Here is a 13,203-nt window from a genome sequence, read left to right on the forward strand (position 1 = left end):
TGTGTTTGTTTCAATAGATTCAGCAAATAATTGAAGGAAAACTTTTCCCAATGAAAGCCCTGGGTTACTTTGCTGTTGTCACTGGAAAAGGTACGTGCTGAGGAGCTGACTGGGCTCACTTCTGATGGTGACTGTTCATTCAAGCTTCTGTCGCTGTCCTTTCCCTCTAGGCAACAGCTCCGAAAGCATCGAGGCCATCAGGGATTATGAAGAGGAGTTTTTCCAGAACTCAAAACTCCTGAAGTAGGTGTAAGCCGAAGCTTTGAAGAAGTGCCATAAGGCTCCAATAGCGTCTCGCACGTGAGGGCATTAGCCAGTCAGAAAACCTTAGCTCCCCCTAGCATTTGCTAAAGCCTCTGGTTTCCACACTGATTTTCTAGTTTTCCAGAGCAGAGCATGTGTTTGTTGGGTGAATGAATGCTTAAGTGTCCTTTGAAGGACACTAGGTGAGAAAGTTGATGGGATGCTGCAATTATTTCTGGTGTACGAGTCCAAGAGACCCAGTGTGACCTGGCCGACCTGAGGGAGGAAGCACCTTGCCTTCTGTTCATGGAAATGGCCAAGGCTGTGAGTAGCCTCAGCTTGTCTGTGAACAGAGAAGCACAGAGGAGACGTGGCCAGAAGATGGAGAGGAAGCCCCTAGACTGGTAGGGGGGTAAGGGCTTTGCAGGACTTCTGAGTTCTGTTGCTATTGCTAGTGGTGAGGAGTCTTTGAGCTCACAGAGACAATGGGTCCTTTGGAAATCAGGCAGGCATGTCGTTTATGGGTGCCTCTGAGTCACTGATCAAGTGTGAGACAGGGCAGGGATGATGTCAGACCACCCAAGTGGGCCCCGGTCTGGGCCCCGGTACTCAGGGCCAGCCTTCCACAGCAACAGCGAGGGCCCCTCCTGGGCCAGGCCTGCCCTGAACCTGGGCTACACAGGGTCCTCAGACCATGATCAAACCCCACACACTGCTGGCCCAGGGCTCACCAAGCATCTGCACCCTTCGCTGTTAAGACATGGGGTTCCTCTCTTCTGTGTCACCTTTGCAGAGTCTCCCCTTCCCCAATATGTGCCAGAGATTTTTCTTGGGAGGTAGGAGTGCGGCATAGTATGGGGAAGAGGGTGGGATAGGGAGGACTTGGATTCAAATCCACCTGTTCCCCTTTCTGTTTCTGAGTCCTTGACCAGTGCCCACCTCCTTACCCGGCCTACATTTTCTCATCTATAGCAATGCTCTTGGGCTTTGTTTCTAGATCTGTCTGTCCCTATGCTTGTGGACACTTTCGGAGCCCTGGGGTGACCATCTGGTCCAGTCGTTTGACAAGTCCCATCAGCTGTACTGTCACACCATCTCTCACCCCACCACCCCACACCCTGTCAGGCCCCATCCCTTCTCAGCTGGCTGTTGCATCTGCCTCCACTTGCCCTCCTTGCCTCCAGCTTCTCCCTATCCAGTCTCATGACCCAGTCACTTCCCTGCTCAGAGAACTCTGGTGACTGTGGCCCTTAGGCCACATGTAACCCCAAACTACCTTATCCCCTTCCTGCTTTCGGTGGGCCTGCCGGTGACACTCCCATCTCCCCTTGTGCCTCAGGGCTTTCCCATTGCCCCACCCCCCCATTCTCGTACATACAGAAGCTGGGGACAGTGGGCACTGCTTGGCCGTTTGCTGTCTTTGTGTGTCCTTGGCGCCCAGTCTAGCACCTGACACACCAAAAGGGCCAAACAAAGGCTTGTCCCTCGATTGATTGGTTCATTGATTCGGCCTGCTTGGTTGCTATACTGGTGCATCTGAATGGAGACGTGCCTCCCACAGATTTCTAATCATCTGTTTTATAATTCTGCCTGTATTATTGTTATCTGATAGGGTGAGTAGCTTAGTGAATATTTGAGAGAGAGAGAGAGAGAGAGAGAGAGAGAGAGAGAGTGTGTGTGTGTGTGTGTGTGTCTCCCTGTGTCTCCGTGTGTGTGTCTATGAGCATGTGGAGACAAACAGAGGCTGAGGGTTATTCCCACAGCTCCTGCCTTGCATCCCAGCTTCCCTTTAAGCCTTAGCTGAAAATGCTTCAGGATTTGCCTGACTTCTGGGGGGTTCCTTTCCATTTCCTTTGTGTTTTATGATTCTCCTACAGGACAAGTATGTTGAAGGCCCATCAAGTGACAACCAGGAACCTCAGCCTTGCGGTGTCCGATTGTTTTTGGAAGATGGTACGTGAATCCGTGGAGCAGCAGGCTGACTCTTTCAAAGGTGAGCTAGCTTTCAAAACAAGGCACAAGCATGTCCTGGGTGCATTTATCATAAGTTCCAGAGAATACTCCTTCCACACTTTTAATTGTGTGTGTGTGTGTGTGTGTGTGTGTGTGTGTGTGTGTGTGTCCACCCGTCCATCCATGTGAGCCTTTGGCAACCATGAGCAAAGGGATGTGAAGACTACAGGTTCTGCTTTCTTTTGTCCCAGCGAAACAAAGGCAGAGCTCAGCAGTAAAGGGCTGGGGGAAGACCTTGTTTAATTTTCTTGTAAGAAGATTTAGGTTAATTTTTTGTTACCCATCATCACTCCTTGAATGACAGTGGGAACAGAAAGGGAAGGATGGATGGAATGGCATGGTGTGGGAGATCTCAGTGCAAGGAGGCAGCTCTAGCCTTGGAGCTGTGGCCAGACTATAGCTCTGAAAGGGACCGAATAGTTACACATGTGTCCTGGAACTGTGGCAGATTGAAAATAGACACAGGTGATGGCAGAGGAGCAGGAAGGAATAGAGAGAGATTCCCCCTCCTGCCCTCTACCTTCTATCCCAAAAACCTTCCTCCCAGCAGACTGAGGCCTGAGCAGGAAATCCAAGAAGTCCTAGTGAGTCAGTTTGTCAGCTTAGGTTGGCAAAGGCAGTCTGTGAGCACTGGAACAGCTCACCCAGGAAGAAGCTGTATCCCAGAAGGGCCCAACCTTGTGCTGGGAGCAGGAAGAGGAACCAGCTGTCATTCACAGCCCAATTCTAGGGCACAGATTGAGACTTGGCTAGGCAGGCAACCATCACCTAGAGGTGGCAGGTCCTAGATTATGGCCTGAGCAAGGAGCTAGGTCAGAGGTCAGCATAGCTCCACCTCCAGGAGCAGAGTAGAGCCTGAAGTCCAACCTCTAGCCCAGTCTAGAGTCTGCAGCAGAGGAATGAGGGCAGGAACCCTAGACAATCTTAGGAAGCCTAGATTTCTGTCCCTCTGAAACATCAGAACTTCCCAGTTGGCTGAGAGGTGCTGAGTCCAGCAGCAGTCTGTTGGAACTCCAATTGTGGCAAGCCCACGAGAGTGTTGCTCAGACTCACCTAGATTAGGAACTTGCAGACTGCAGATGAGGACAGCTGCCATCAGATTTTGTCCTGAATCAGACCACTGGGAGCACTGAAAGCTTGCAGGTCCCCAGCCTGAGCTATCTCTGACCCTGAAGTAGCTCACCACCCCATGAGAACAGCAATGGTCTCATTCTAAAACCTGCCTCCAGAAGAGCACAGAAGTCAGCCCTAACCTCAGATATGAAGGCCGAAAGTAGATGGAAAGAGTGAGTAAACAAAAAGCTGTTGTGACGGCAGAGCGCACAACACAAGCCCTGAAGAAGAGAATGACTCCAGAACAGCTGTAAGCAAAGCCCCAAACTCAGACAGCTTGGGCGCAAGTTCAGCGAGAATTCCAGGCAGAGATAAAGCAAGTGTTTGGAAAAAAAAATGTTTTAATGTTTTTATTGTTGAAATAAGAACACGGGAGGAAAAAACAGGAGAAGAAAGAGTTATAAAGGGAATTGGCAGCTTGGCACACGAGGCACAAAATCTTACCTGTGCAACAAACTTTCTAAAAGTTGGAATTTCCTAAATGATTCCTTGAGACCACAGGAAAGGCTTATGGAAAATAAAAGAAATTTTATAGAATATAAAAGAACACATGAGTTACATCTTGCTGAAAACAACTCACCTGGAAAAACAGACCAAGGAGAGAGAATTTAAGAATCGTTGGGCTATCTGAATGCCGTCACAAAAAGAGAATCTTAGACATCATATTTTAAGAAATCATGAAACTGCCCAGATCTGTTAGAACCAAAGGGCCAGGTAGAAGTAGAACCCACTGGTCAGTCCCTGAAAGAAGCCCCCAAATGCCAAAATTCAGAATTTCCAAGCCCAAGAAGAAGATACTACAAGCAGCTGGAAAGAAAGAATTAAACTATTGAGGAACCACAATCAGGATCACACCAGATCTAAAGGAGTGGAGAGCTTGGAATATGATGCTCCTTTTGGAAAAGAATAGGGGTTTACAGAAGTTATCTGTCCGGTAAAATTGAACATAATTCTTCAGGGGATCAAGTAGATTGTTAGTGAAATAGACTTCCAAGTGTCCTGATGAAAAGATCAGAGCTACCTCCCAGTTCTGAAGTGCAAAGGCAGGAGTCATGAGGAACACAGAAGGAAAACAGGAGCAAACAATCATGAAGGACTAACAAGGAAAGATGTTTTCATTCTAATATCTATGTCCCCTCAGAATCCTGTCTTCAGCGTCCTAAAGGGAGTCTCATTAGACGAAGCCTGGAATGATTCTTTTATGTTGTGATGATCTTAAAAGAGGAATGGGAAGGAAGGGCAAGGGATGGAAGGGAAGAGAAAGGAAGAACATGGACATCGATGTGAACAGAGAAAGGGGTGGGAGGGCAGGTGGACACAGCCTCCTTCACACACACACAGAAACGTGAGGAGAAGGGGAGAGGGAAGGCCATGGAGGAGAGAGAGGCCAGTGCAGGATACCGTGCATGTTTGAAACAGAGACTTTAGCTTTCCTTCTCAGTGAGGCAGGGGCAGGGGTTTGAATGGAGAAGATTTAGGTATCAGCCATGATGGAAAGCCTTTGGGGGAAGATCAACAGAGGCACTATTGCCCTTGGTGCTTACTGTGATGGCCTGCACAAAATGAGGAAGTAGATGAGTCTGTGAAGTGTGCCTGGCACAAAGGCATGGCTGGATGGTGTTGGTGCTCTGCACACCCACCCACTTTGGCAGAGCAGAAGCACCTGTTTAGAGCAGCTGATAGGAGGAGTAGGACATGATGCATAGAGAGACAGTTTCAGAGTCAGGAAGATGGGCAGGTCACTTCCCTGCTTGGCTCCCCAGCTAGAGAGGGCTTGATGAGGTCACAGGTCAGTCCAACCCAATAATCTGGGGGTTTGCTTTAACGAGGTTAGATGTTGAAGTTGTAAAACAGGGAACACTGATATTCTGGGGAAAACCATTCGGTGGGGTGGAATAATGAGAATCTTATAGTGAAAGGACTGTGACAGGGAAGAGCCAGAAGGGTCTCTGTGCCCTGTATTGGGAAGAGAAGCTCTCTGAGGATCTAGAGCAAGGAGTCGGGGATCCATCTCTTAGGATTCTACTAGGTGGGAAGACATCAAATGTGAAATGCTAGGAGCACAAGGGACACAAGGGAAGAGGGCTGCATTGCAATAGAAATCTCACAGAGACACACTCCAAAGGAAAAAGAAGATAATGGTGCGTAAATAGAAAAACATGCAGCCAATCCTAAGCTAAGGATGATGCAAGGGAAGTTTTAGTAGCTGTCCTGGTGGGGAAAGGAGAAGATCAGAAAGATATCAAACCAGTGCTTGAGAAGGAAGCAGACTGTGGAGGCTGAGCTTGTGAGGGTCTTTGGCCCAGATAGGAGAACAGAGGAGATGCCCACTGAGAGGCAGCAAGAGATCAAAGGGAGTGTAGGACCCAGTGGAGGTGAGGCTGCAGAGCCAGTGGAGATGATTCTTGAAAGATGAAAGATAATGAAAGAGCTGTGTCTCATAGTACAGGAGGGGTGAAAGGCCCACATGGTCTCAATTTCCTGAAAGGGCAGTCAGTAGATTCTAGGACAGGGAAGCTCTGGGCTCCCATCAGTCTCAGGATACGTTATTAAAAAGACAGTTAGTGAACAGTAAGGAATGTGTCAGACCAGATTGACCTTGTTTCCTTTTTTGTAGTTGAGGAAGGTACTGAGAGTTCTCATTTACTTGGACTTTAGCAGAGCCAGTTCTGGTCTTGTGGGGAAAAAGCAGAGAGACGCAGGCAGGACGCTAGTGGAGTGTGGTGGATTCAGCATTGGGACCACAGATGGATCTGGACAGCTGCCATTAATGATTGATTCTTCCTCTGGAAGGAGGTCAACAGGGATCTGTGCTTGGCCCTGGGCTGCCAGTGACTTGGATACAGGCCCACATGGTTTGCTCATCACTCAGGAGTACAGGGGACATACCTAGGAGGAAGAGCTAACCCACTGAAGGACAATCAGCATCCCAAAGAGTCTGGTGTATGGCTGGATAAAGTTAAGGAGACAAACACATAAAATCTTAGACTTGGACTCAACAGCCTGGCTTCACAAGGAGAGACCTGCAGAAACTGTGATGTGTCTGGAGGGATTGAGGGGTTCGGGTGGGCCACACACACTTACCTCTAAAGCATTCTCTTACCTCTCCTTTGGCACTGCCCAGGCCCCTGACAGTTTAGTCTCAGCATTGCCAGGGACTCATCGGCTATTGCCCATGGCCACACCACACATGGGTTTCAGCCACGCCTGAGCCTGTGTGGTTGTTATATCAGGTCCCGCCACAGGGGCCACAGTCACACTGAGCATGGAGGTTGGTCTGGCTGCACCCGGGCTCAGCTCTTCACTGACCAGTCCTTGGGGGATGCTCCGTGCTCAGCATTTGGCAGGTACCATTCTTTTCCCCTCTTTGGAAATTAGGACATTGGACCTTCCCACAGTCTTTCCAAGGTGACTTAGGAAACACTTCTCAGCAACAGAATGTGGTTCAGAAGGACCTCACCCAAGACACTTGGGTATGCCCCCTTGACTGTTTTTGCTTCTCCCTTTTGGTCAGAGGGAGAATCAAAGTCAGTTGTGACTGTGCTGCAAGCTTGTCCCCTCTGGCATCCTCTTTTCTTGTGGAGCACTAGGAAGACTAGTATTGCCTCTTTCCTTGACTGTCCTCGCAGCCTCATTTTGTTTGGAGCCTCAGTGCCCTGACACTGTTTTTAGAGGTCCTACCCTCCCTGGATGCCTCGCTGGGTGTCAGCAGTATTGGAAGGTGTCTGAGAAAACTCCTGCAGTCTTAATCTGAAACCCTTGCACACTAGAGAAGCTGGACTCCAGGTCCAAAATGAAGTGTTGCTTTACGTGGTCAGGCCCTGTCTGTTCACGAAAAGAGGGATGATGAAAACCACATTTCAGATTGGTTCTCCTGGGGGAGGGGCTTGGGGTGGACTGGAGACACTGTAGGAGCACGGTGATGGGTGGAGACAGCTTTGGCCTCTCCTTGGGGAGAGATCAGGGCCACCAGCATGACCATTCTTCAGATGAGGAAGCTGGGGTTCAGAATCTCCCTTGCCCAGTTGTCACACATCTGTGGTCAGACAGTGGTTGACGGATGTTTTTCCTTCCTCAGCAACACGTTTTAACCTTGAAACCGAGTGGAAGAATAACTTTCCCCGTCTGCGAGAACTAGACCGGGTAATGCTCTCCACCTTTACGTCTCCTGCTCATTCCCTTATATGATTCAGAACAAAACCCACAATGGCAGGAATTGATACAAAATCAATCTTTTCATGGGTAACTTACATCTGCCATTAAAAAAGGTGACATTTTGAAATGTCAGCTTGCCCCCTCCCTGCCAAAAGCCAACAAATGAAGGGAACCTGAATTCTGAGTGGCCATTTTTTTCTATACTGAATTGGAAAGCCTGGTTATTCCTTGGTACAATATACTTCATGCCAGATGACATAAAAAATAGTAAACCAGACTTAGCTGCTGACTGAAGACAGTCTGCAAAAGCTGACCCAGTTGAGCATTTCTGAGACTATCTGCATTGGAAACCAGGGGTGAGGTCATGGATTTTCTCTGATGCACATGATGGAGTTGCTTCCTCAAAGCTGGATCTGACTCCTTCATGTTCCAGGATGGCAGTGGCCACCTGGAGAGGCTGTTCCTATGTACCTTAGAGAGGTACCCTGAGGCTGAACAGGGTCTGCCAGCCTCTCCTGGGCCCTCTCCGGGTGCTCCATACCCTGGCCGCAGCCCCATCAGGCTCTTGCTGTCCATCCACTGGATGGAGGCTTTCCTCTGAGCTTTTTATGAATACAAGGGAATGACTGCATTTCTCTGCCTGCTTCCTGCTTAGCTTAGGTTGGGCGGCATAGCCATCTCACCCCATTTTCCAGGCATCTGTTTCTTGGATATCATTTATGCCAACTTGACGGTGAATCACTGCTAGGTTGCAGTGTTCTCATGCTCCCCTGGGCCTCTAGCTGAGGGGAATGTGTTTATTTTTAAAATATCGCTCCTTTCTTTCTTTATTGTGCAGAATGAACTCTTTGAGAAAGCCAAGAACGAAATACTAGATGAAGTCATCAGCCTGAGCCAAGTGACACCAAAACATTGGTAAGTATTTGCCTCACATGTGGTCCATCTTTTCTGAGAGAGGCTGTCATGGCAAGTCAGGTTCAGGCCCCACTGCCTGGGGGTTGCCTCCTCCTCAAATCGTCTGACGCAAAGCTCAGCTCTCTTCCCTGAGCCTCCTGTCTCTTCCTGGCCTTCATTGTTTGAGGCACCAGCATCTTTCCAGTGACTCAGATTCTCAGCCTTGAGCCATCCCCAATTCTACACTCTCCTTCACCCTTGTCTCTAGTCACTTGCCAGACATCTTTGGGTCTGTCTTCCCCATATTCCTCGTGGAATCTGACCCCTTCTCTCCACTCAGACAGCCATCGCTCGAATTCAGGCCCTTATCCCCTCTTGCTGATTCCATACCTGTCGTGATGTGGAACTCGCCCGTCTTTCTCAGCTGATTTCACTTGTCTCCCTCTGTTCAATGAACCGGCCACCTTGCATTCTCCAGATATGGTTCCACATCCTCCAGCTCCTCCACTTTTACCCTCCCCCCCCACCCTGTTGGACCTCCAGGACCAACCGCTGCCCATGGCCTTCCTCCTCCCCTCAGCTGGTAGTGCTCCTTCTGAGGCCACTCTCCCTGCCTTTTAAATGGCATGTTTTGTTAGCACATTTTGGTTGTGACACCAGTCACGCATGACCCCACCAAAACCCAAGAAAGAGCTTTCCCTCCTAACAGAGCCACACGAGGTGCTGCCCAAAGCATCTGGCATCCCACACCACCGTCCCCCATGCCTTCTGTCAGTGAAAAGAGGCAGTTACGTGTATTAAGTAAAGTGTCCATTACATGTGAACGTAGGGGCTTCTTGTGAAGGGAAACTGATTTCTTTGGACAGAATTAGGTTTTGGGGTTTTGTGAGGTGTGAAATCTACTGTACGAACCTTGAAATAACCTCTTTGTAATGCAACAGATGAAGGGAAATTAAAAAGAGCCCCCTTGATAATTCCTTTGTAGCAAAGCTCTCTATAGCCATTTGTGGCAAAAATAACTGCCCAACTTGGATTTGATCTGTTCAGGGTCGTGCCTTGTGGTCCACCTGTCACCTGGTGCTTCTCCAACTGCAATACCAGTGAAAGTTGGCAAACATGGTCTCCTTCTGAGGAAGCCATACCCCCTGAGTAAGTCAGGGTTCTTTTGAGCCTCCTTGTATTTTAGGGTCCTGGGTCTAGAACCAGCTAATACAACCCCTCTCATTTTACAGAGGAGAATTTGTTTGAGGTCACGCATGGAGGGTCAGAGGGATTGGAATCCAGGGTCCATGTGTCTTGCACTAGACCCCTCCCTTCTATCCCTTTATCCTGAGTCTGCCACGGAGTCCAACAAAACAGGTCTTCCCTAGGATTGCAATTAGAGGTACCTGGTCAGGTCCCAGCTGACCTGGATGCCCTTTTCTTGGTTGCCTTTTGGAGGCAGGGACAGCCATGCTTTCTGGGATTTCCTTCCATTCTTTTGCTCTCTCTTCCTGAGCCACTGTAGGATTTGGTCCCAGTCGTGTCCCCACTTTCCTGGGTTTCTTTCATGGATATTTGCCCTGGTTCTCTCCCTAAGGCCCACCCATTTGCATTTATTCCTGTCTAATCTCACCTCATCAGACTTCTCCCTCCATCGTCCTAAGCCCTGGGGATAACTGAGAAAGGCACACCCATAGTTCCTCCCCTCAAGGAAGCTCCTTGTCTAGTGGGGATCTGGGAGGCAGGAGGTGCTAGGCTTCTGCCCTCCTTGCCTCCGTTGCTCACCTGTGCCCTCTAGACACCTCATTATCTGGGCACTATGGCGAATGGAGCACCGGACCTAGAGTCAGCAACACTAGAATTCTGGGCCTGCCTCAGCTCCCCTCTCTGTAAAATGGGGATAACAGCCCCCATCTCCCAGGATTGTTGTCATTGGAATTGCTTCTTTTTGTTTTCAGAATTGAATCTTGGGGTTTCCCATCACTGCTAAGTTCATTTCCCCTGTAGAACTGGAGGCCATGATCATGGACTGGTCCTTTCTCAACATCCTTTGAACTTTGTGAAAAGAGTGGTTCTCTCTCTTCTTCCCAAGGGCCTGCTTCTACTTTGACATTGCTTCCCCCTGGTTGTCAGAATCAGGTTCAGAGAGAAAGGAGAGTAGAAAGTGAGCCCCAGAGCTCACTAACTGTAGAGATTATGGGGCTGATGGTACAGTGCTGTGTCCCTGCCTGTAGGAAGTGTGGCCTGGGTCCTTCCCATTGTAACAGAAGAAGGTCAGCTTCTGTTGGACTTTGTGTCCCCTGAGTCTTTCAGTTTGCGTTTACTTTGTAAATAATGATTGGATTTGATTAGTCATTGAAGAACATGCTGTTTGAGCCATCCCTGGATTGCTTCTCCTTCTTTGAGGATCATGTCATTATTCTCTGGGCCAGGCCTGGTGGGCCGGAGGGTAGCTCACTCAACGACCAGATGGGAAGGTCGAGCCTCGATGTAGCCTGGGTTCCTCCCATTAGAACAAGTGCTGATGGAGGCAGCTTTCCCTGAGACAGTGATCGGTGTAAGGCCCAGGATTGTCCTAATGATGTTTCTTATTTCAGGGAGGAGATCCTCCAGCAAACGTTGTGGGAGAGAGTGTCCACCCACGTGATTGAGAACATCTACCTTCCTGCTGCCCAGACCATGAACTCGGGGACTTTTAATACGACGGTGGACATCAAGCTGAAGCAGTGGACTGACAAACAGCTGCCCACCAAAGCAGTGGAGGTTGGGACGTCACTTAGTTCAGGGGTCAGACGCCTCTTCTGAAGGCCAGAGCAAGGGCCATGTGATTGTGACTGGGAACTTCCATTCTTTTCTTTGCGGTTATCTTTCTGGGCTCCTCCAGATAACCCATCCACTCTCTGGGCCTACGTCTCTGCTCTAGGGCTCGGGCTTCCACCATCTAGGTGGTTGGGATGGCTTGTACCCCTTATGGCAAATGACCTTATGTTGGAGCTCCCTGGAAGACAGCACCTTACCCCCAGTTTAACTGGCTTTTGGAAGGAGAAAATTGTTTTTCCTTCTCGAGCATTTAATTTCCTGTGAAATCTGAATGCAAACTATGTTTAAATGCTCCTCATCAGTGAAAATAAAGAATGCAGAATGAGGGGACAGGTCCTCCAGCTGACAGAAGGTAGATTTAACCCAAAATGACTGGGGCTGGGAGAGGCTCACGGTGTAGGGTGTGCTGGGGTGACCTTGCTGAGCACACTGGTCAGCCCTGGGGAGAGGGCTCCTTCCCAGCTTTGACATGTGGGTGCCTTCCATGGGGGTGATTTGGGTGCAGAACCCTTGGCCCTTTTCCCCCCTCTTCTTGTGCCTCTCCGCCCTTTTTCCCCAGACGTTAGCTCTGGCCTGGAAGGAGTCACTTCCTCCCCCACCCTTTGGGGCCTCTTTCTGTTAACACTGATAACACTTAACACCCTGGGACCATCTTCTCTGCCTCTTTCTGGATCCCTGCAAGAAGTTGTCAGAAAAGTGGGGGGACTGGCTTGGTGGCTCCAGGCCCGAGGGCCTCTCATTTCTTTATCGTTCCCTTGTTTGTCCCTCCTCCTCCACCGGCCCCCTCCTGATCCAGAGAGTTGAAAGCTCTTGTAGCAGAGCCTTAAATTGGGAAGGAGGATGCGTCTTTGTGGCCACTTATAAGGCTTGAACAAAGATTGTTTAATTATGTTAATTTACTACTAAAAACTGGATTTTTATTATCTGTAACTCTGATAGCTTTTTTTTAATGGAGTTTTGGGTGTGTTTTGTTGTGGAGTTTTAAAGGTGTTTATCCTGGGTGTTTCCCCTGCTAAGGCAGCCCCTGATGTGCCTAGGCGGCGGGTGGGTATTCCAGGTGCTGAAGACAGGTGGTTGTGCACGTTACTAGTAAAGAAAGGACTTGCTTACGGTGTCTGTGTGTCCGGCCTCCAGTGCTCTCTCTTCTCCATCGAGTGCAGGTGGCTTGGGAGGCCCTGCAGGAGGAGTTTTCTCGCTTTATGACTGAGCCCAGAGGGAAAGAGCACGATGACATATTCGACAAGCTCAAGCAGGCAGTCAGAGAGGAAAGCATCAAGCGGCACAAGTGGAACGACTTTGCTGAGGACAGCCTGGTAGGTGATCACGGCATCGTCCCAGAAGCGCCATGCCTTGTGCACACAGAGCTCTCGGCCTGTGGGCTCCCACCTCTGGCATGGAGGATCCATCCTCCTCTGGGGCCTGTCTGCGGGGAGCAGATCCTGAGCAGCTTTGCTTGGGTATTGGCCATGAAGGAAGTAGGAAAGAGAAAGCCAAAGCTGACAGGCACAGAGGGGGGGGGCAGCTTCACTGAATTTGTGCTTAGATTCCAGGAGGCAGGGCTTTGTGGTGATGAGAGGATTCTCTTCAACCCCCTCTGGTGTGGCCATGCACTTGCTTGGCATCCAGAACTAAACTCTCAAGGGAAGTCTGACAAGGGAGAGTAGCATGGGACCATCCCCGCCCTGTCCCTGGAAGCTCTGCCCCTCCCAGTGCTGCCCAAGTTAGCATCACCCCTGGCCGACTCGTGTAGCTTATGGTCCACCAAGACCCTCAGACCCTTTTTAGAACAACCATCTTCACTGTTCGTTTGTTTGTGCCCATGGGTAAGATTTTACATTTAAAGCACTTTGTATAGGCCAGGCACTGTACTGGATGCTGAGGTTATGAGTACAGAGCGTGGCACAGTCCCAGCTCAGGACAAGCTCACATTCTCAGGAATCAGTCATTCAATTTAACCCCCTGGTAACGGACTCTGATTCTGTC

At 49.5% G+C, this 13,203-nt stretch overlaps 1 protein-coding gene across 4 annotated transcripts in view; it reads left to right on the top strand.

The window, feature by feature from the left end:
* Nucleotides 1-13,203, top strand: part of OPA1 (OPA1 mitochondrial dynamin like GTPase) — a 64,535-nt gene that overhangs the window by 30,934 nt on the left and 20,398 nt on the right. For all 4 annotated transcript variants that reach the window (XM_072618888.1, XM_072618885.1, XM_072618887.1 and 1 more), the window contains 7 exons: nt 18-90; nt 171-243; nt 2,121-2,236; nt 7,448-7,512; nt 8,363-8,439; nt 10,998-11,163; nt 12,381-12,533. In XM_072618888.1, coding sequence (XP_072474989.1) covers nt 18-90; nt 171-243; nt 2,121-2,236; nt 7,448-7,512; nt 8,363-8,439; nt 10,998-11,163; nt 12,381-12,533 — 723 coding nt within the window. The remainder of the gene's footprint in view (nt 1-17; nt 91-170; nt 244-2,120; nt 2,237-7,447; nt 7,513-8,362; nt 8,440-10,997; nt 11,164-12,380; nt 12,534-13,203) is intronic.

Source organism: Notamacropus eugenii, chromosome 6, assembly GCF_028372415.1.
Source record: "Notamacropus eugenii isolate mMacEug1 chromosome 6, mMacEug1.pri_v2, whole genome shotgun sequence".
Taxonomy (NCBI): Eukaryota; Metazoa; Chordata; class Mammalia; order Diprotodontia; family Macropodidae; genus Notamacropus; species Notamacropus eugenii.